Source organism: Labrus mixtus, chromosome 14, assembly GCF_963584025.1.
Source record: "Labrus mixtus chromosome 14, fLabMix1.1, whole genome shotgun sequence".
Classification (NCBI taxonomy): Eukaryota; Metazoa; Chordata; class Actinopteri; order Labriformes; family Labridae; genus Labrus; species Labrus mixtus.
Genome location: NC_083625.1, coordinates 8,725,692 through 8,747,563, shown reverse-complemented (window position 1 = coordinate 8,747,563; position 21,872 = coordinate 8,725,692). Strand labels below are relative to the sequence as shown.

The following is a 21,872-nucleotide window of genomic DNA, read 5'->3' as shown; positions in this document are numbered from 1 at the left end:
ACATATACCAGTGATCAAATATTATTATGGACATATTTCTGGTTTTCATGATTTCATGGCAGATTTTGTCATGTTTTCTTCATGTTTTGATATATAAAAATTGACCTGAGGGCCACATTGAGGGTTGACGAGGGCCGCATGTGGCCCCCGGGCCGCATGTTGCCCACCCCTGTTCTAGATGGACATAAATGAATGACATAAATGAGCTCACCTCATGCAAGCAGAGAACTGTCATCATGATAATATCTGTCTCTCCTTACTGTAATCTGTTCTGCACATAAATTTACAAATTATCCCTGCACTCATGTTCACTTCATTTGTCTGTCTACTCGCCGTTATATTGAATAGTTTCTGCTTATAATATGTCTACACTCATGCACTTTAACTTATGTCAATACTGTCCATTTACAACTCTGTTTTTGCACATTTACATTCAATCTTCCATATTTAATCTTCCTATTTAAGACTAGTAATGCTTAGTTAAATCCTGGTTGTATATATTCACATTCTTAGTTCTGATATTTTTTAGTACTTATTTACTTTATATTTAATATTATATTGTGTTTAGATTTGCTAACGTTGTGTTTTTTACTCATATTGTGTGTTTGGATAACCTGCTGCTGTAACGCCACAATTTCCCAGTTTGGGATCAATAAAGTAATTCTATTATATTCTAAATACTGTTCGCTGTTAAGTGCATGGTGCGCAGAGAGGGTGCGCAGAGAGGACGCTGTGATTCTCACTCCCGTCCTGTAGGGGTCGCTGCGTGGTGCTTTAAAACTAGTTGTGCTCTTATCACTTCCTTGAAGCAGAGCGCATTGTAGGTGGAAAGCGGCCGCAGCCATCAACTTTTAGCTAGCTTTTGTTAACATGATAGTTTGAACGTCTATCGCTGCATTTTACAACTCTAGCTAAACAGTTGACGCTTAGTGCAACGAGCGTTTTTAATACTCATTGGATAATTTAAGTGTTAATTATTTTTTTTAAGTCGCACGGAGGGTGTTTTTTTTTTTTGCATTACTCGTTCAAGTGTTTGCTAGTTTCGTCGCCAACATGTCTGGCGGAGGAGCTTTCCGTAGACAATCCGGGAGCAACGACTGTCGGATATACGTGGGGAATCTCCCCCCTGACGTTCGTTCACAAGACGTCGAAGACTTGTTTCACAAGTACGGAGCTATCCGCGATATCGATTTGAAGAACCGAAGAGCAGGACCACCGTTTGCCTTCGTGCAGTTCGAGGACCCGAGGTGACCGGCAGCCCCCCCCCCCCATTCCCCGCGCTAACTTAGGCCCCCTTTGTTACAACAAATCCTGCTTTCATTTGACATTTAAACACTAATCTTAACATGCATTAACTTGTTTATTTAATGTGAAATAATCCTAATTGCATGCAGAATACCACGAATTACTATTTTAGTTGTGTTGCATCAATTCGGGTGATTTTTGGCGGCATCTGTTTTCGGTGCTGTTGTTTTTACATGATAGGGGAAGGTTGTGTTTCCGATGTTACATTTGGTACCAATCGAGGTTTTTGTAAACATGTAAGTGAAAGTGTGTTGTGCCGTGCCCCTCAACTTGTTTTCTGCACACGGGTTTTTTTTTTGTTTGCAGAGCAGTGCACGTGGGGTGTGAGCAATCAAAGCTGCAGCGATGAAGCCATCACTTCATGGGACAAAGGGATTTAGGATTATATAAATCATTATCTGGAGTTAAAATCACCACCGTGAGATACTTGGGATGGGAAAACGTGCTACACAGAAACAGAAAAATGAACGAAGTAGGTTCAACACCAGATAAGACAAAAGGAGGGTTTAAGAGTCACATAATTTACTACACACCATGAGTGCACATGCATTGACCGGTGATCCCCATTTTTAATGATAAACAAGCGGATCAAACATTTTTTTTTTAATGGCTAAAACTTTAAATTACACATTCTTTTATTGCATGAAATTTACGTGCACGGTGCAGAAGCTTGATCTAGAAAAATCCTAATATTAAAACAATTTTTCTAGTTCAAGCTTCTGCACCGTGCACGTAAATTTCATGCAATAAAAGAATGTGTAATTTGAAGTTTTAGCCATTCCAAAAAAATGTTTGATCTGCTTGTTTATCATTAAAAAAAGGGGCTCACCGGTCAAAGTATGTGTAGTAAATTATGTGACTCTTAAACCCTCCTTTTGTCTTATCTGGGGTTGAACCTACGTCGTTCAGTTTTCTGTTTTTGTGTAGCACGTTTTCCCATCCCAAGTATCTCATGGTGGTGATTTTAACTCCAGATATTCCACATTAGGGTTAAAAAACTACCACTACTGCACTTTATTAGCATCTTCCAGTAGTGGTAAGATAACTTAACTTAGCTGAACTGATACCCAGCACCCTTAACTAGTAAAACTGTGTTGTTGTTTTTTTTTTAAATTTTCCTGTCCTGACTGTTTTTTGTTCTCCAAAGGGATTCTGAGGATGCTGTTTATGGACGTGACGGCTATGACTACGATGGCTACCGCTTGCGTGTTGAGTTTCCGCGAAGTGGAAGGGGTGGCGGAGCTGGTGGCGGTGGAGGTGGTGGCGGTGGAGCAATGGGACCACCGAGGGGAAGGCAAGGACCCCCTTCCCGTCGCTCAGAGTACAGGCTTATTGTTTCAGGTGAGTGCTGCGGACCTCGTCTTACATTCTACGTCTGCTGATAAATGTGCGAGTCTAACCAAACCCCCCCCCCCCCCCCCCCCCAAATCTTTTCTCACCAGGCCTACCTCCCAGTGGAAGCTGGCAGGACCTAAAGGATCACATGCGAGAGGCAGGTGATGTATGTTATGCTGACGTATTCCGTGATGGCACCGGGGTAGTGGAGTTTGACCGCAAAGAGGACATGAGCTACGCTGTCCGTAAATTGGATAACACCAAGTTTCGCTCCCATGAGGTACGTAAAGGGTCACGGCCTCTGGCTAACTTTAATAAAGAATCACTCTTGGACTACGTGTTGGAATTGGAAGTTTTCTCAAATGAGGAAAGCAGGAGCAAGGGTGAAAACTGTAAGTGTACTTACTGCAGTAAGTAAAGGCCAAAGTTAAGTTTGAATAAACATGTGATGCTGGTTTGCATGATTACTTCTGACTTATGCCTGGGATTTGTGAATTGAAGATTATCTTTGACTGTAGAAAATCTTCAATGACTTAACTATTTATCAGAATACTTGAACTAAACAAACATGTAGTTTGATTTACTGTTGGTTGAACATGATTTCTGTAAACGGCTAACAGACAAATATGATATATTTGTTCCTTCACAATGGTTCTATACTCTTTCACAAAATGATGGCTAGTATGGGCCCAACATTTCGTCTAACAGAGCCTCATGTTTTTTGCGTTACACACGGTTGTTATTGACGAGTCATGTGTGTGTTTAGGGAGAGACGGCCTACATTCGTGTGAAGGCGGACGGTCCCCGCAGCCCCAGCTACGGTCGTTCCCGCTCTCGTAGCCGCAGTCGAAGCCGAAGCAAGAGCGCATCCCGCAGCTACTCTCCTCGCCGTGGCAGAGGGTCCCCACGTTACTCTCCAAGACGTTCCCGCTCCCGCTCTCGCTCCCGCACCTAGATTCAAGTCAACCAAAGCAAAACGTGCCTCAGAGCCGAAGAGGAAATCTTCACATCACATAACAACCCCTGTGTACTCATTATGGATCATCTCGTATCACCCCCTTTTCTCTTGCTGCTTTGGGTTCCCTTTTTTTCGGGGTTTGGTTGCAGTTTTACATTTCTGCACAATGATTTTTTTTTGTTTGTGTGCATGGCTCTGTTTCATACACTTCCCCCCCCTCCCCCCCTCTCTCTTATCAGCATTGCTTTCTGCTCGCCATCACTCTGGCTTCTCTACTTCATCTCATCATTTTCCTTGTATGTTTTATGTTACATTTGGAGAAAAAAAAATCTATACTTCTTTTATACATATACTACTGTCCTTTGACATTCTTGTGTGTCTCTCTGTAGAGTTCAGAGGAACAGGATAGGATTGGAACAGAGGAAACAGTTCATATTAGGATAAACAGGAGGAGGAGGAGGAGTCAAATATGGCACCAATGGTATGATTGCTGTGCCCTGTCAACTGTGAAATCTGCATTATAAGGCTGACAAGTTTATTTTCAAAAACTTGACAATTGAGTTTTGTTAAATGTTTTCAGTGGTTACGAGTCTGTATGTTGAGACCGAACATTTCTGGTGTTTTTTTTTTTCTTAAATCTTTCAGTAGCCAAAGTAAGTTTGTTTTTTTGTTTGTTTTTTTGGGGTTGATTATTAGCTAGTGTCCCTTTTTTTTCTTCTCAAAGTCAAGTCCCTCATGGATACATTTTATTGATATTTTCTTTATTTTTCTGAAGGTGTGATTCTAACTTGCCTCCTTCTCTTTGGTTCTGCTGGTATTCTGAAGGTTTGGACTGGGCTCTTTGCCTCCCCATTCTGGAGACGGATCAGGATTCAGGATCAGATCAGGATTAGTTTTAGGCTTCAGGATGGATTCATGGAGCAGTAGCACGGGAACATTTTACTGGGAGAGGATCCGTGACTCTGTCCACATAACCCTGTCAAACCGGAAGAGTTGAAGTGAAATACATTGAAACTAAATTGGCTAGTAAATTCCCCCCTAAAAAAAAAACCAATATCTGGCGGCACAGTTTCGAGCAAGAATTTTTAATTATTAAAAAGAACAGCAAAGATCGGCTGAAAACCAGGAGGAGGGCTGGGAGGTGCAGAATGGATCCACACGCTTAAGGAGAGTTGAAAATAGTGGGAGTCTGTAAAGAGTGAAGAAGGGAGGGGAGAGGGAGGACCAGGAGGCAACAATGGAATTTGACTTAAATGTGGTTTGTATTTTTTTTTTCGTAAGTAAGTCTTTTTCTTAGGATGATTTTGTTTTTTCAGTTAATTCTTCAGCATCTAAAGGCTTTATTCTCTTTTAATAAAAATTTCAATAACACAAATTTAATGATTGTCTTTTTCTTTCTGTGTTGTCTTAAAATTTTGGGGGAAACATGTCACCTGTGCACTTGCACAAACTATTCATTAAGATTTACTTCAGACACTTATTAGAAACCAGTGAAAAATACAAAGCTTGGGAAATGTTATTAACGGGTTCTACCAAACAAAACAAGCGCGTTAATCTGAGTTGTTCAAGATTTCTAAGATTCTGCGCACTGAAAAATCCAGAATAATAATTCCTTATTGAGCAATGGTGACTTGCACAGGTTGGTAGCTTTCATGCTGGGCTCTCATTGGTTAATACATTGGGTCTGTTAGGCCATTATGTTTATCAAAATCATAATTATAAACTCAGGTTGAAGAAGAATCCAGCAGAGAAATATGAAAAAAAGGTGTCTGCAAAGTGCACATCGATCATTTGAACATTGAGGTCAGTTTACAATAGCAAATCATTTTATTATAAAATAATTAGAGAATCCTAATTGGCTGCATTTTGTTTTAAAAAAAAAACAACATCTATTAGAGCTTCCTTTTTGATTTCCAGAAGTTAACTGAAGGTTCCCAAAAGCTAATATTTCCCAGTCCTTCAAATTCATCCCAAAAGACTACTTCACCTGCGTCACATTCAGCCTCAGCCTTTCAGGTTGATACTTGTGTTTTCCCCATATAAGGAGACAAGATCAATTACATATTAACAAACCAAAATATTTACGAAGCACATGTTCTGTTTTCTCTGCTTTAATTAAAATATATTTGCGTTTACAAAATGTAATCGTATTGAAGTGTAGTCGAGAAAATGTTTGTGTCCAATATGAACTTTATTACAGAGTAGAAATGTATACATACACAAATACAGTGTAAGTGCAATATCATGTAATGAATAATTAGAAAGAGGTACGTAAAAGATAAACAATATTCAATGAAAACCTTAAAACATACAGTTTTAATACCTTTTTTTTTGTTTTTGACGAGGTAATCGTTTTAATGATTGGGTTTTTTTTTATAATGAAAAGCAAGGAAGTGGGGTTTTATTTTGTTAAATTTACATTTCTGAATGTAAAGCTGTGCTAGGAAAATATTGAGATTTACAATTAAATGTTGATTTGTATGTTACACTGAATTTCAAATGGCATTTTCCAGAAGAAGCTCAAAATTACTTTTTTTTTTTTTTTTTAATTCAATCTGCAAATATCTTGTCACAATAAACAGGTATATACCAAAAGACTGTAAATGTACACATAAGGTATGTACACATTATCCAGGACAGATGAATAACACAAACAGTCTCAGCATGGGGTAGCCACAATGGACGTCAATTACGTCATCGTTCTGCATTACAGACAGTAGCCTATACCTATTAATGGATAAATAATTTAGATGCGTACAGTTTCTCAAAAGCACTGTAGATGCCCTTAAATACATTCACATTGTTTTATAGTGCTGTGCATTATTTTTTTTTTGGCATTACAGCTGACTGTAATCAATAGTCTCTTGATCATGCATACTCTCGTCCCTGTTCCACTTTGTGTGCAAGCTGGCTTCACGGTGCAGATCAATTCAATCGATCACCACGATCAACCGGATCGATCACCCCCCTCTGAAGTTAAGGAGGGGAGGGAGGGGGGGGGGGGGTGAAAACGGTGCATTCTGGGTGGAAATAAGATGCAGACAACTGTCCGCAAGTGAAAATCGCCGTCACCAGGGTGGAGGCTTCGCTGCAGCCAATCAGCCTGCAGAGGTGATGAGCAGGGCGGGGCAAACACTCACGCTTTCCTTTCTTAAATGAACCAAGAATTGTGCAGCTGCTCGCAACGCACGCTTCTAAATATTAAAACTTAACGCAAACACGGTAAGTTACATGTTTACGTGAGTGTGTGCATGGTTCCGTTTGCAGCAATTTAACTCTCTTCATCACTATCTGCAGGTGAGAGTGATACTGAGCGTTCTGCTGCTTGCATGCTAATCTCGTGTGTTCCTGTTCTGTTTGACCAGAGGAGCTGTATTCCACTTTATGTTGCGTTGTTTTCTGAATACAGCAACACTTGGAATGATTATCATGCCCGGATTGTTAAAAGGGGAAAGAATCTTTTTTTTTTTTTTTGTATTAGCAGCATTAAACCAAAGTTCCGTTGCTGTCAGCCTAACAGTGAAAGTGCATCTCTGTCAGGGATGTGTTTGTGGATAATGTCAAGTGAGCACTCTTCTTTTACTGCCAACTCTGATATTTGCAAACATGACCCACTATGTCTCACAAACCAACTGTGATGTATCGATCCAAGTGATCCAGAACATGTTATTTGACATCCAAGGCTTTCCTTAAAGTTTTCACAAGGCCCTCTTATCCAGTCCATTAGTTTGGAGAAGCTGCTAGACTCAATGTGGCTCATGATTTGCAAATCATGCAAATCCTGGCTTCAGAAGGTCCAATAACAACAGTCAAGTGACATGTTTGTGTCTATAAGCAAATGTTGGGATTGTGTTGCAGTCCTGGGAGCGGACAGTGAGACTCTGTTACACAGAGACTTATGGGACGAGTAAGAAACGTGTGGAATCTGAATTTGACTTTTTCTCCTTTTTTTTTTTCAGTCAAAAAGCCAACATGTCTGACAAGAAGGCAGTGATCAAGAATGCTGACATGTCTGATGAAATGCAGCAGGACGCAGTGGACTGTGCTATGCAGGCCATGGAGAAGTACAACATTGAGAAGGATATCGCCGCCTATGTCAAAAAGGTACGTTAGATCCGTTTTTAAAAGAGTTGTAATGCATGTTGTGAATAGCCTTTACCTTTAACTGTATTTTTTTTTTTTTTTCCTTTTTGTAGGAGTTTGACAAGAAGTACAACCCAACATGGCATTGCATTGTTGGGAGGAATTTTGGCAGCTACGTGACGCACGAGACAAAGCACTTCATCTACTTCTACCTGGGTCAAGTAGCCATTCTACTTTTCAAGTCAGGCTGAGATCAAAACCAAGCCGTTCTTAAACTCCTCTTAATTCAGCCTTTAATACTTGGGCGCCGTGCTGTATATTTGCTGCCACCTTTTTCTGCAGACATGCTCCCCTCCTGGTTTCCTTGCTTGCTTCAGCCAGCTTTTGTTTGCCTTCTCCAACACGACCACAGAACGTGGATGGTGTTTGCCTGGACTGGCGGTGTGTCCTTCATAGAAAATGTGAATGTTAAAACTACTTCCCATGCCATCTCTTAGTCAGCGTTTGCTCATGTGACAGACTCATCATGATTCATAATTTCTGAATATTCTTTTTGCTGTACTGTGATGCGCAGACCATGTACATTTTTTTTTCATATGAATATGTTGTATAATAACTTATTTTTCATGTAATTAAAACAAGCAACAGAATTTTTTGTTAGAATTCTTTTTTTTTTAGTTTTCAATGTAGACTGAGGTTGAATAGAAACTGCAGACGCTGTTGCTTTCACTGAATAAAGAATATGACCTGCTGAGAGATGTCAGGTTTTGTCCATGTTTAAACATTCCTGTTTCCACTCCCGTTGTGAATATTTAAGTGTTGCTGTTGCACTTCTCTGGAATGTAATCTGTCAGAGGTTCTGGTAATGTAATAACTCGACATGTAAATCGCAAAAGACCTTTTGAGAAAGTAAATTGGTTTCAAACTGTGTGTATACATGTGCTTGGCGTTTGCTTTACTTGCATTTACAAATATCTTGATCTCTTATTGGGCCTGATCATTTGTAATCATAAACACTCAGGTTGTTTGAGGTTAAGGACCAATCAGATTTTTTCATTCTCCAGAAAAAACTACTTCTGGATGCAGCGCTCTATCAGATCACGCAACCACTAGTTCTTCAGATAACTGATCCTGGACCACAAAAAAACAGTTAAGTAAGCGGCATGGATATTACTTAGCAGGTGAAAGGCTTTTTTAGTTTCTAAAATGGCAGTATTGACTACCAATAAGGGAGAGGAAATGTTATCTGGGAACATCCTACTGAAGGAGTTAAATATAACCTGCAGATATATGTATTTGTTTTTCCATTTTATTCAGTACCCACTAAGTTTTAAAGGCAGTATTGTACAAAGTTCCCGACAGTCACATGACGGTGAGCAATCTTATTTAAAGACTGTTGTCACGATTACTTAATCTAGAGATGGTACTGCTATCAAAAACTGATGGATTATCTCGTTCAGTTTATCCAGCTAAAGTTTTAGATGTGCCTAAACAGTTTGTTAAGAATATAGAATGTAATTTATTTAATTTTGAAAGGAAAAATAAGCGGCTTAAGGCGGCTTAAACATACCTGGTTCCATATATTATACATATATACATTATCAAGTAGAACTGGACACTATACTAAGAACAGACATTAGTTACATGCACTCAATTTCTAATCTTAACTTTGACAAAATTGGTGGCATAGAATTTCTAAAGTGTGTTTTTGATGTGAATAAACAAACGCTCTTGCTCTTTTATGTTGGCTTCTCGCTTACCGACACAATTTCTCTCCCCCCAAACATTTAATATGGGAAAAACAAAAAATCAAATAAAGTCACTTTGTTATGACAAATGGTGCCAAAACAATATTTTGTTTATTTCTTTATTGATTGATGACAAAGGTGACTTACTCACATACACTGAGTTCTTACTGACATTTGGTATTAAAATATCTGCAAGGAGTTCCTGCATGTTATTTGAAACTGCTGTTTGACAGCAATGTGCCAAGTGAACCGTCAATACTTAAGACAAATGTTTTTCTGCACGGCTTCAACATGAAGGCTAACGAATGTAAGAATAGAATTATTAGACACTTTTTTAACTGACTTATAAGAAAGCCATCAGGACTATATGGGCATTTCCAAAGCCTCAAATAGCTCTCTTCAATAAAAAAAATTAAACCTACTACTACTAAAAATGATTGATAAATAAATAAATCTTTAAAAAAGACTGTCGGTGGACCTGACTATCAATTTACTTTATCAGAAGTCAAAGTCTTGTATTCTTTAATAGTCAATTCAAACCTTTGCCCTATTGAATGCTGGAATAATTTATAATATTCTCAGTGTAATTTTAGTCATATCTTCAGTCTATGGCAGGGGTGGGCAACATGCGGCCCTCGTCAACCCTCAATGTGGCCCTCAGGTCAATTTTTATATATCAAAACATGAAGAAAACATGACAAAATCTGCCATGAAATCATGAAAACCAGAAATATGTCCATAATAATATTTGATCACTGGTATATATGTTGAGTTAAATTTGAGACAAAACTGACTGTAATCGTTTTTGTATCCTACAATTTGGCCCCCCTGGCAGTGAGAATTAAATGAATGTGGCCCTTGCTGTGACCATCCCTGATCTATGGTTATTTCACATTGCAGCATTATTATGCAGTTGACGGTCTACCCAGTGGGAGGCAGTAATGAGCCTTACATGAGGAAGTCAGACTTCAAATTGAAGAGCGAGAACAACTAAGCAAAGCAACATCCCTTTCCGAGTCAAAAAGTATGGCGGCTCTAACCGGGATGTCTGAAGTGTCCACAGTGAGCCGAAGTGATGTCTCTGCGTATCCCTCGGTGGCTCTGTCCGCGGAGGCCACCCCGTTCACCCCGCTCAGGATGGACGGGTGGCAGCTCGGCTCGTCGTCGGACGCAGAGAAACAGTTCTCCCGCTGCGCCTCAAAGCTCAGAGGTCTGCGGGGAGACTCGGCACAACTCAGGGAGGAGCTCAACATACTGTTTGACCAACTTCTCTCCGAAAACTACAACAAAACCTTCGACCCCACTATCAACATCCGACCAGAGGTAACTGTTACGCATGGAGGTCAAAGCTGCAAAATGGAAAGAGTCCGTCTGTTAACACGGTCACCTGTTTTACCAAAACACCACTTTCTCACAACTAGGTGACTCAGGTTTTCTTGACAACAATAGATAAACGAGCGCAGGTGTTCACAAACCAAGGATAAGGCTGACAGAGACTGGGGACCCCCATGGGGACCCCGCACTGTCACTGGAGATGGTTATAACGTAGCGCACAGTCACACACACACACTAACAGGCCAATCAAAACACTGGTGACAAAACAACACAAAATAAAACAACATCTTAAAACATTACAAAATATTGTGTACAGTAATTTATTGTTGGAGAGGCTAGAAGCAGAATACAAATAATTTCCATTCATACATGGGCGGTTCTAGGCAGGGGCCAACAGGGGCCGGTGCCTCTATAACACTAAACCTGTGGCCACCCCTCCAAAAGGAAGAGCCCCCCCTCATAACACATACACAGTATTTGTATGGTATTCATGGTATCGTGGTATTTAATGACGTGTGCTATTATTTGGCATAATTTCCTTTTTTAAAGCGATCGTCTTTGTCTATTTTTCACCTGGGTTTAATGTTCCCCTCTGAAAAAAACAACTGGACCCAGTTTGGCCCCCTCAGTAAAAGTGGTCTAGAACCACCACTGCATTTATAAAATACTTTAGCACTAAGTTTACAAAGAAAACTTAATAAATAAACACACTATCTGTTATGAAGAGCAGCAGACACCACATGGTTTCTGGCATGAGCAAACTTACATTTTTAGTATTCTTACACAATAATTTCATTTTACTGAGTGATATAGTTTTATTTTAAAATGTACTATTTTCTGGTGTATATTTTTTTAAATTAGGCGTAAAATGTACAATTTTCAATGATTTTTAATCTAAGTTTTGCTTTAGCAGCACACTCACCAAAGACTTCTTTAATTGTATCTTTTGATTGGCGTGTAGCTCCTGCTCTTGGACAAAAAAAAAAAATCCACATTTGTGATATGAATGATTTTTTTGTTGTTGTTGTTTCCATTTCAGGGTGTGTGCAGTCTGCTTAAGCACGCCAGCAGTCTTGTGCCGCTGAGTCAAGAACATTTAGTCATCAAATTCTGCCAGCTCATACATCATCTACTTAACCAGCTAAAGGTAACGAGTAGAGCTTTCATCATGTGCCCATTATGACTGAATACGTAAATTACATGCATGTTCTGTCTGAGCCCTGCTGGCATTGTCCTTGTTAACCTTAAGTTCTGTTTTCTCTCGTTCTGTAGGTAATAATGGATGAGCACACATTGGATATATTGGTGAAATATACAACCAGTGCGTTGAAAGTGTGCAGTACGTGGACACACTCAGATGTTCTCCTTGCACTCTCCACTATAGTGTATGGTAATGGACCTCAGTGCCACCAGGTAGGCTCATGAACAATCTGCCTCAAAAGGGGATTTTTTTTGTTGTTGTAAATGATTACTGTATTCGCTTCAACGTTTTCTTTTTCACAGCACCTCAGCAACTTGCTGCGTGAAGACGGAGTCCTGCTGCAGTATAGTTCCCCGTCTCAGTCAAATATGGAGTTACGCCGTGTTGCTCTTAACTGCATGGCCAACATTTGTCTCAGGTAGGCTTTTGCATGCTTATAGATCAAGCGAAACTGTACATGTATTTATGCAACAGGGTCCAAACATATATATCTCGATATACTTATCGAGAATTTTCAAGTGCATGTTGAGCTTCCCTAACATTTTCTAAGCAGTGATACACAAATACCAACTGACTGGTTAACACTGAGCATAAAGAAGCTTACATTTACTTCAGGGGTTGGTAGAGACCCAAAACAAAGCTAAAAGAGCGTTAATAACATACTTCACAGATTTCCTATTGGATGATAATGTTAGTATGTACCTGTTAGTTTTTGTAACATTTTGAATGTTGCTTAAACAAGCAACAGACGAGCACATGAACACAACCAAGCATTTATATGATAACGTTTCGAAGACTGACATATCACCGTCTTTCCTGCAGGATCCCCGGTCAGCCCCCTTTGGATGACCAGTACAGAAGTGTATATTTTAGTGTCTTCCTGAAAACCCTGCAGTCACCCAAACCTCCGGACACTGATGAACTTTTCTACTGCATGGTGAGGAGAAGTGCAACGTTATGAAACATTTCAGAAGGTGAGAAGACAATGCGTAAAGTCCATAGTTGACCCGTGCCTCTCCTTGTGCAGGTGGTCCAGGCCGCGCTGAAAGGACTTCAGTGTTGTCTCTCAGGAGGAAAGTGGAAATTTGGTGGAGGAGAGGACCTTGGGTCTGTACTGGCCTTGTTAAAGGTACCAGATTGTAACACATTTTCAGTATACAGAGGTTTTTTTTTAAACTAGAGAGAGCCGGTATGAACTAAGGGGAATAGGTTTGTATAAAAAACCAAAGGTAAGGACAAACATAAAGAACAGGTGTATTTCGGTAAAAGGGGTTAATTTGTGGAATACTTGTGCCATGGAATTAAGAACGTGTAGTTCACTTTCCAGATTTAAGTTTTTGTTTAAAAAGAAATATATAAAAGGTCGGTTTGATTCTTTTTTTATCTTCTTTTTTTGTTTCATTTGTTTCGTTTTGAAAGAAATTCTTAGAACAAATTTTGTTCTGATATGTTTTTATAACCAAACTAGTAGTGTCTTAAATAATATGATTTGTAATAAGGGTAGGTGTAATAAGCTAAAGCTTCAGCCTACACCTTTTCGGTCAAGATGTTTTTGTTTTTTCTTGTGACCGAAATAAATGATTACTACTAAAAATGATTACTACTACTAGATTCTTGTGGCGTTTCATTTTTTTTTTTTTTTTGTCAATTTGAATTATGTTTAATTATGCATCTGTTGTGTAATATGTTTTCTGCAGAGGCTCATGTTCCAGGGAGCTCCAGGTGTGAGTGTGGAGTGGCCTGCTGTGCTTTACCCAGCAACTCTTCCTCAATACGAGGGTCTCCCTGCGTCCAAATCTGCAGAACCAGAAAAACCTGCTGAAAGACCAAAGGACACTGCTCTGCCAGGCAAAACGTCAGGGGTAAGGGAAGCCACCCTTTGTTCTGCACTATAAGTCTTTATTCCTATTTCATTGTATCCCCTTTTTAGAAGTATTTTTTATCCAATCTTGATTTTGTTGATTTCTTTGCCTATGTAAATCAGCAAAAATGACCTCTAGGCTTGAAAAGTCTTTCCTTGCTTTTTTTTGTTTTGGTTTTGAAATTTGTATTGACAGTTTCACTTTTTTTTTCAATTTTACTCCTCAGAATAAAAAGAGAAAGTCCAGAGGAAAGGGAAAGAAAACGAGCGCAGAGGATAGCCGAGGAGACGACGGCGAGGAAGACGATAAAGTGTCGGCTCCTCAGAAAGGAGGAGGAGGAGGAGGAAGAGAGGGAGGCAGGGGAAATGCGGAGTCCTTCTCAAAACCCTCCGCTTTGTCTCTGTACCCATCCTGGAAGAAAAACAGTTCTGACTCCGAGTTTTCTGACCCAGAAGGCAATGCGCAGTGCAAATTAAGGTACACAGGGATACTCTCCACCTCATGACTAACAGTCTGTTACGTACATACCAGCAGTTTTTGCATGAAGGGGAAAGATACAATTTTCTGAATCTCCCTTTCAGACTGTACCACGCTCGTGTGCGTCAGGGAGCTCTGCACTGTCTTCTAGCGGTGGTAAAAAGCATCGAGAAAAGGACTCTGTACAGCTTCTGGTCCTCCTTCATCCCAGACTCTCCTATTGGAGGGCTGCCACCTCTCACTCTTCTCACAATTATTCTCAAAGACCTTTCACCAAAGGTACGTATCCCCCCCCCCCCCCATACAGTATACTCAGGTTACAGTTATTCTGGTTATATTTGGTCATAGCGTATTTTCTCTCCTTCAAGGTGCGTGCGTGTGCGCTCCAGGTCTTGTCAGCAATGTTGGATGGCTCCCGTCAGTTCTTGGCTGTGGCTGAAGATACCGCGTCTCCTCGTACGTCTTACACCCCTTTCTCCTTCTCGTTGGCCACTGCCGTCAGAGAACTGCACCGTGCTCTCAGTCTGGCGCTGCTGGCTGAAACGTCCCCACAAACACTCACACAGGTCATAAAGGTACGAGGAAGCCGTTTGATGTCTTTCTCTCCTGTGTTCCGGGTTCTCTCCTCTTACCCCGCATCTGAGCATATAAACGTGTTTGAATGGTTATTATTGAATGTACTTTTTTTTAACTTTTATCAAGACAGGTTCAACTGTCTTTAAGGGCTGTCATTAAAGCCCTGGTTAACTTCACATGTTGAGCTTGCTTGTACGGCTTGTAAAAAAAAAAAAAAGTCTACACATTATGAGTGATCTTGATAACAGTTGGAAATTATCGAAAAAGGTTTAAAATCTTGTCACTTTTTTTTTTATTAATTAAAAAACTAAATGTGACTCCGGCAGCCCTGTGAGAAATGGAAAGACAAATCTAGTCAGAGTCTAAATTTAGACTCTAAACGAGATTCAAACAAGTTTTCCTAACAGCTTCTCTGCACCTTTTCTTTGTTAGTGTGTAGCCTACCTGGTGGCAAACGCGCCGTACCACCGCCTCAGACCTGGTCTGCTCAGCCCGCTCTGGAAGCAGATGCGTCCTTATGTGCGCCATAGAGGTCTGTAGTACACTCCCCCACACGTCAATATTTTGTGACTTGTTCATTTTTTTAAATACCCAGTCTTTGTGTCTAGATGCAAACGTCCGTGTGTCAGTCCTGACACTTTATGGGGCTCTGGTGACAACTCAGGCTCCTCTCCCCGAGGTGCGGCTCCTTCTCCAACAGCCAGAGGGCAGCACCGGCTCTGGCTTGTTAACGCCGCAGGACTCCGCTCTCAGCTGGAGGCAAAGAGACGGCGTGTCCTCGCCCTCTCGCACACCAGGCCCACTCTCCCAGCGGGGTTCTTGCACACATTCACCCCGGGCCACACGCACGCCGGTGGAGGAGGACAGTTCCCCGCCGTGGCTGCTGCAGCTGTGCGTGTCGCTGGTGACTCAGCCCAGAGAGGACCAATCAGACAGCGAGGGAGCCGGAACAGGCGGTGTTTCTTTAGAGCCTTCCCCCGTCCGGCTTGAAGCTCTCCAGGTGAGTGATGTTCATTGAGGAAGAGTAGGCCCGAACGAGATGTTCTAAAGTCTGATTGTGAGTCCTTCTGTGCTTCAGGTCATGTCCCACCTAGTGAGGGGCTACTTCTCTTTAGTGCAGACATGTCTCCATGATATCGGGCAGGTGAGCGCTCGCTGCCTCAGGGAGTCAGACCCCTCCATACAGCTGCATGGAACAAAGGTAACACCTTCAAATGTCTCTGGCTTTTCTTCACCTTCTGAAATACAGATGTCGTAATACACATGAGACGTTGGGATCTGTGTTTTGAAATCTCTCATCGTCTTCTCATTTAGTTACTGGAGGAGTTAGGGACCGGAATAATCCAGCAGTACAGAACAGAGAACAAAGTGCCCGAGAGTTCAAGAGTCCCCATGAGCCAAGTAAGTACAAACTATTTCTACAGGTTGTACTGAATCATCAGATTGTTTTACTGTTTATTCCTTTTACATTGTTGATTTATTATTGTCCTTTCCCGTCATTTAGATGATCTAATATTCAAATGTAGATGTTACTCCAGATTAAAGGAAGGGTTGGTCATTTTCAAAAACCAGCATGATTTTGAAAGTAGCATTCCCTCAGTGCTCCGTCTGCACCCCACCCCCTCCCACCTGTGCTCCCTCCGTCATCACTGATGTGCTTTGAGTGTGGGCTCGTGCACGCAAGGGGAAGTGAACGAGCAGGGAGGCGTGATTGGTTCATCAGTTTGGTACCTCGTGGCAGACAAGTTTTTACAGGCATACAACCGTTACAGATGATGGATTGTCTTCATTCCTTGTTCAGAGCACATGGATTATTACTTTATGTCAGGCCCTGAAGACAATTTCAACCAAAATCTTCAAAAGTGTATCTGGAGAAAATGACCAACGCTGCCTTTAAGGATAATGAGGAGGGGGGGGGGGAAGTAACTTTAAAAGGTTTGAAAGGAAGTTTTCTCAAATGTTCTCACCTGCCGATTATTTATGTTGCTCAAGAAACATTTATCCAGTTTTTAAACTTCTTATGTGAATCGTTTAAAATGATCCCCTATATTTGATCATGTGATCTAATCATGAAAAAGTGGAATTCTAAACAAATGCAGCAGTTTTGGTCAAAGGTTTCCATCAAAATTATTCTTTACAAATTTTAAGAGAAACACCTTTTTATAGATGAATTATTGAAAAAAAATTTGTTGGGAAAGTTGTTAACAGGTATTAAAGTTGGAGAGTCGGGTGATGACATGCAGCTAGGGGTCTTGGTCTTAGTGCCCACTCCACAAATTTTATCAACATAAATATCCCATGTTGCTTTATGTCAACATTTTGTGTCAGAAGAGGGTTTTTAAATCAAAGCTTAAGGCCTGGAAACGCTGATGAATTAATTTGTCTTAATTTCATACATATGTATAATGTAGGTGGTGCTGTTTTGGTCTGAGGTCCTGAGTGGCCCCCTGAACGCAGCGCTTCAGAATGAACAACATCCCACGCTGCAGACGAGCGCCTGCGAAACGCTCTCCTCCATCCTGCCTCAGGCCTTCGCTCAGCTGCCTGTGAGTTTTCTCTCAGTCTCAGTTTTTTTTTTTTTTTTTTTACACAGATAATCATCTGCAGTCACCAAGCTTTACCGTCTACCGTCTGTATTGTGTTTTCTTTTCAGGACAAGACCCAGCTGATGTGCATCACCGTGCTTCTGGGACTGACCTACAGTGAGAACTATCTGGTGAAGACGGCAGCTGTCAGGGCTTTGGGGGTCTACATACTGTTCCCTTGTCTGAGAGAGGTGCTGAAGTGGACCACATAGCAACGTGCTTCTGGTTATCATCCCACAAAGATCTGTTATACAAGTTGTGTTTTTTTTGTGTGTTTTTTTTCAGGATGTGATGTTTGTGGCGGATACAGCAAACACTATCCTCGCTGCCCTTGAGGATCGGTCTCCAAATGTCCGGGCGAAGGCGGCTTGGTCTCTCGGCAACCTGACAGACACGCTTATTGTTAACATGTAAGAAAACTTGCATACAAAGTGTCTTGTAACATTACATCAGAAACCTAATTCATTTTAAAAAGAAGAAGGCATGTTGAAAGAAACGAGGTTTTTGGGCGTAAGAAAAAACTTGTTTTGTTAGCGACTGATTTGAACTTGTTTAACTGCGTCTTTCACTCCCGTCTCTTTGTCAGGGAAAGTGTAGGTGTGGACTTCCAGGAAGAGTTATCAGACATGCTGCTCCTCAAGATGCTGCAGGCAGCCACCCGAGCATCAGACGACAAAGACAGGGTGAGAGAGAGTTCACACTTTTACACTAAAGAGTGAGACACAAAAACTCATGTTTGTTTACTCTTTCCACATTTTATTCTGACGCGTCGCGTCCTAGTCGTCTTTGGTTTTCTTTTAAACCACACGGAACTTGCTCCCTCCCTACAGGTGAAGTCCAACGCAGTGCGAGCTCTTGGGAATCTGCTTCATTTTCTGCGTCGGAGTCAGTTGACCCGGTCTGCGTTTCAGCGCCCGCTAGAAGACGCGGTCCGTTCTCTGGTTAAAACTGTGCAGTCAGAAGCCACGATGAAGGTCAGATGGAACGCCTGCTGTGCGTTAGGAAATGCCTTCAGAAACCCCTCTCTGCCTCTTGGTAAGTATTTGTCACAGCTCCTCGTTTTTGTCCAGCCTGTGCCGGGGGAAAAGGAAGGGTACCGTACATGAGCACGGATTTGAGTATTCACACTCATCAAACAAACTGGACTTTGCGTGCTTAGGCATGGTACAGATTGCCTAGTGTGAGAGTGTCTTAAGAAGGGGACCTGGTCTAAAAAGTGGCACCAATTGGTAGTGTCTTAAACCTGTACTCTTTATGATGACCAGGCGGGACCTTAACTTCAAAAATGTCAAACTCAAGACTGAAATACAGAAGAAGAGGAGTTATGGAATCCATCAATGCCTGACAGTCAAATCAGCCACGCCACCTGTTTTGCCTAATCAAGCAAAACTCTTAGCCTTAATATCATCAAGTTTTTACCAATAAAGAAATGAGCTACAGAGACAAAAAAAAAAAAAATGTTGTACCAGGATGTCAACATGGTAAACACCGGACTTCTGCTCTAAAAATGGGAATTCTATAATATGGGACCTGATCATAGACTGTATGAAACGTAGATTTCGGATCAGTGACCCAGAGTTAAGGAGCCAGCCTAAAGTGGACCTTCAAAAACTGCAGGTTTTTTTATGTTCTTCTGCATAGGCTTCATATTTCAACACCGCAGGATGCTGCTTGGGTGTCCCCATGTTTCCAGTCTTTGTGCTGATCTCGTAAAAACAGCCTGCAGGTGTAAGCTTTTTTATAGATATCAGAGTAGTATAGATATAGATATCCTTCAATTACTTTTTACCAGGTGGATAAAAGCTGGTTGAGTTCTTAATGCACCTGATATTGCAACAAGTTTTATTAGATTGTACCTGACAGTGATTGATCTGAAGTTAACAGTAAAAAACGTACCAGCTCATCTTTCTTTCTTTCTTTCTTTCTCTGTCAGACTCAGCCCCTTGGTCTCGTGATGCATTCTCTGCCCTCTGCAATGTCGTCACCTCCTGTAAGAACTTCAAGGTGCGTATCAAGTCCGCGGCCGCCCTAGCAGTTCCCTCCGATCGCAGCTTCTATGGAGACGTGAAGCGCTTCAGCTGTGTGTGGCGTTCCCTGGCCACAGCGCTGGAGAACAGCGAGGACACAAACGACTTCTTAGAGTACCGCTACAGCGCCAGCCTGCGACACACACTCTCCCACGCCCTCCTGCACCTGCTCGGCATCAGCCAGCCGCTGGACATGCCAGCGCTTGGGTCGTCGCTTTCTGGGAACGAGGGGAGGGGCATCAGAGAACATTTGATGAAATATGTTAGAGCGGAGGAAGGAGGAGGAGCAGGAGGGGGCACAGAGGGAGGAGAGGGAGCACAGGGGGAGAAGGACACGGGGGATAGTTTCACCCCTCAGCAGAGAATCGGAGGTCTGCAGCAAACTCTGATCAGACTGAAAGGGCTGGAGGCCGAAGGAGAGGAGGAGAGAGGAAGGGAGGAGGTGGTTGATTTCCTCGAGGATTTGTTAAAGACTTGTGAAGAACCTTAAAACCCAAAAATAAATGTTTTAATGTGTGTTGCTTTGGCAAATTGTCATCTGTTTCACAATGTTAACCTCTCCTTCTGAAGATGGAATGGTCTTTTTTGTTTTTTTTGGTTTAAGTGATGGCAAAATGTTAGATTTGCACCATGGGAAGGCCTCATGTTCTCTTCAGGGCTTGACAGTCTAAGTTGCGGTGAATCCATGACATAGCAGGTTCTGCAGATACATTTGGGTACCAAAAGAAGAAAGAAAGTGTAGTCTGGCAACCGATTTTCATCAAAACAAGACGTGTAAAATGGTAAGTGAAGGGGCTTATTGAGGGTTGTTCTAGTCTTCTGCCCTCTCAAAGCCCTTTTACACTAAATTCATCAATTCATACACACACCGATGATGGAGGATGCTATGTGAAGTGCCAATCAGTATTTACTTATCACATTGATATGCATTCACACCCAATGACACTTGGATATGCAGACTGCAGGAGATGGGGATCACACCGAAACCGTTCTACGGATGATGTGCTGACAGACTTTTCTGAGTCATCTCAGACAGCTGCCATGAGCCAAACTGGAGCATTTACTTCATCAAAAGGATGAAGTAAATCCTGTGGATAATTGTAAAGAGTGACCCAATCAGGGTAAGGTGTTACCTTATCAGTCCTTTGTATGATCTGTTTGTTACTTGCTGCTTTCCTGAGGTTGACCATAGATTTCAAAACACTAAGGTTAAAAAGTGTGAAAGTAACATGAAAAAATCTGTTACTTCCTCTCCCACCTCTTCCTCTCCACAATACACTCAATTCATGAAAGTGATGAAATGATCTGATGGCTCAAAGAACAGGAAACGTGTAGAAATCACAGTTGCCTTGCTGGAAAAATACTCCTTAATTTATTTATTTTTTTCTTTGTTGACAGTTTTAAGTTGCTAGATTCTATATCAGAAATATAATCAACTGAGAAAGTACGAGATGATGCTCAAACACGTCACTATTAAGGATTCTATAACTAAGAGGCCAGAACCTCAACCTTTATCAGCTGTAACGTTTAACTTATGTACACATTAATGCTTTGGTTATAATTATAAATGTTAATATTCCAGTAACATAATGGCTTCTCCTGTAACAATTTTCATTCACTTTTACTATATTATGATGCTTTTACTTTTGTACTTCAGAGGTATTTTGAATGCATAGCTTAACAATGTGACATCATTTTTTACTTCAGTAAATAATCTGAATACTTTCTTCTACACGTCTCAGTGGATTTTGTTATTTTCAGATGATAAAGTCTGTCTGTATTCCAATAATTGTTTTTGTGTTGGTCTACGTCAGATTTAACAAAATAAAAATGTTGCTTGGATATGTGTTGATTTTTTGGTTTTTCCTCAAACATCCTAAATATGGTTTTTTGCATATTTAGGACACAGCTTATAAATTCCACGTAGGTGTCCTTATTTATCATTTTAATGTTTCCCCTTTTCAATTGACATAATAAAAAGGCATGAAAACTGTGGACTGAGGCCGACACAAGTTAAAAACACCAATTTCACACTTGTGGAGCTTGAAAAGTGGGAAACAAGGTTATTCTAATACAACAAATCCACCCTTGAATACAAGCTACATCTTAATGGATTAAAACTGACCTTCTAGGATGACAGTCGTTGATTGTGTGAACAGGTTTCTGAATCAGTGTGATTTATTTTATCTGGCTTTTATATAGTGTTTTATATCAATTCAAATCTTAACATTACTGTATTGTCTTTTTTTATCCTACGACAATTTTAAATATTTTCCTCTTATGTATTTATTTTAATATCTTGTTGCTTTTATGCGTCGTATTTTATTTTTATACATATTTTTTGAATTCTTATTTGTGTGCATTAGTCTCAATGATTTTA

The 21,872-nt window shown here is 40.9% G+C and overlaps 3 protein-coding genes across 5 annotated transcripts; all 3 read left to right on the top strand.

Annotated features, from left to right (window-relative positions):
• The first annotated feature begins 799 nt into the window (after nucleotides 1-799).
• On the top strand, nucleotides 800-4,978 carry LOC132987900 (serine/arginine-rich splicing factor 1B-like). Of its 2 annotated transcripts, XR_009675761.1 has the most exons (5): nucleotides 800-1,247; nucleotides 2,453-2,646; nucleotides 2,748-2,920; nucleotides 3,407-4,079; nucleotides 4,424-4,978. XR_009675761.1 is itself a non-coding variant. In XM_061054882.1 (4 exons), the coding sequence occupies exons 1-4, from the start codon at nucleotides 1,054-1,056 to the stop codon at nucleotides 3,593-3,595; spliced, it is 750 nt and encodes a 249-aa protein (XP_060910865.1). In that variant the 5' UTR covers nucleotides 800-1,053; the 3' UTR covers nucleotides 3,596-4,978. The 2 variants fall into 2 exon arrangements, 1 of the variants encoding a protein (XP_060910865.1); XM_061054882.1 differs by having other exon boundaries at nucleotides 3,407-4,978.
• A 1,694-nt stretch (nucleotides 4,979-6,672) lies between these two features.
• On the top strand, nucleotides 6,673-8,617 carry dynll2b (dynein, light chain, LC8-type 2b). 2 transcript variants are annotated; one of them, XM_061054880.1, is made up of 3 exons: nucleotides 6,673-6,820; nucleotides 7,558-7,702; nucleotides 7,795-8,617. In XM_061054880.1, the coding sequence occupies exons 2-3, from the start codon at nucleotides 7,571-7,573 to the stop codon at nucleotides 7,930-7,932; spliced, it is 270 nt and encodes an 89-aa protein (XP_060910863.1). In that variant the 5' UTR covers nucleotides 6,673-6,820; nucleotides 7,558-7,570; the 3' UTR covers nucleotides 7,933-8,617. The 2 variants fall into 2 exon arrangements, with proteins under 2 accessions (XP_060910863.1, XP_060910864.1); XM_061054881.1 differs by lacking the exon at nucleotides 6,673-6,820 and adding an exon at nucleotides 6,843-6,895.
• Nucleotides 8,618-10,417: 1,800 nt separating this feature from the next.
• heatr6 (HEAT repeat containing 6) lies at nucleotides 10,418-21,334 on the top strand. Its single transcript, XM_061054879.1, has 20 exons — nucleotides 10,418-10,752; nucleotides 11,804-11,911; nucleotides 12,037-12,177; nucleotides 12,268-12,383; nucleotides 12,788-12,902; nucleotides 12,993-13,094; nucleotides 13,663-13,827; nucleotides 14,054-14,304; nucleotides 14,409-14,583; nucleotides 14,673-14,879; nucleotides 15,313-15,412; nucleotides 15,489-15,880; nucleotides 15,959-16,081; nucleotides 16,195-16,281; nucleotides 17,292-17,426; nucleotides 17,534-17,656; nucleotides 17,751-17,875; nucleotides 18,052-18,148; nucleotides 18,296-18,500; nucleotides 19,399-21,334. The coding sequence occupies exons 1-20, from the start codon at nucleotides 10,456-10,458 to the stop codon at nucleotides 19,980-19,982; spliced, it is 3,648 nt and encodes a 1,215-aa protein (XP_060910862.1). The 5' UTR covers nucleotides 10,418-10,455; the 3' UTR covers nucleotides 19,983-21,334.
• The last annotated feature ends 538 nt before the right edge of the window (nucleotides 21,335-21,872 follow it).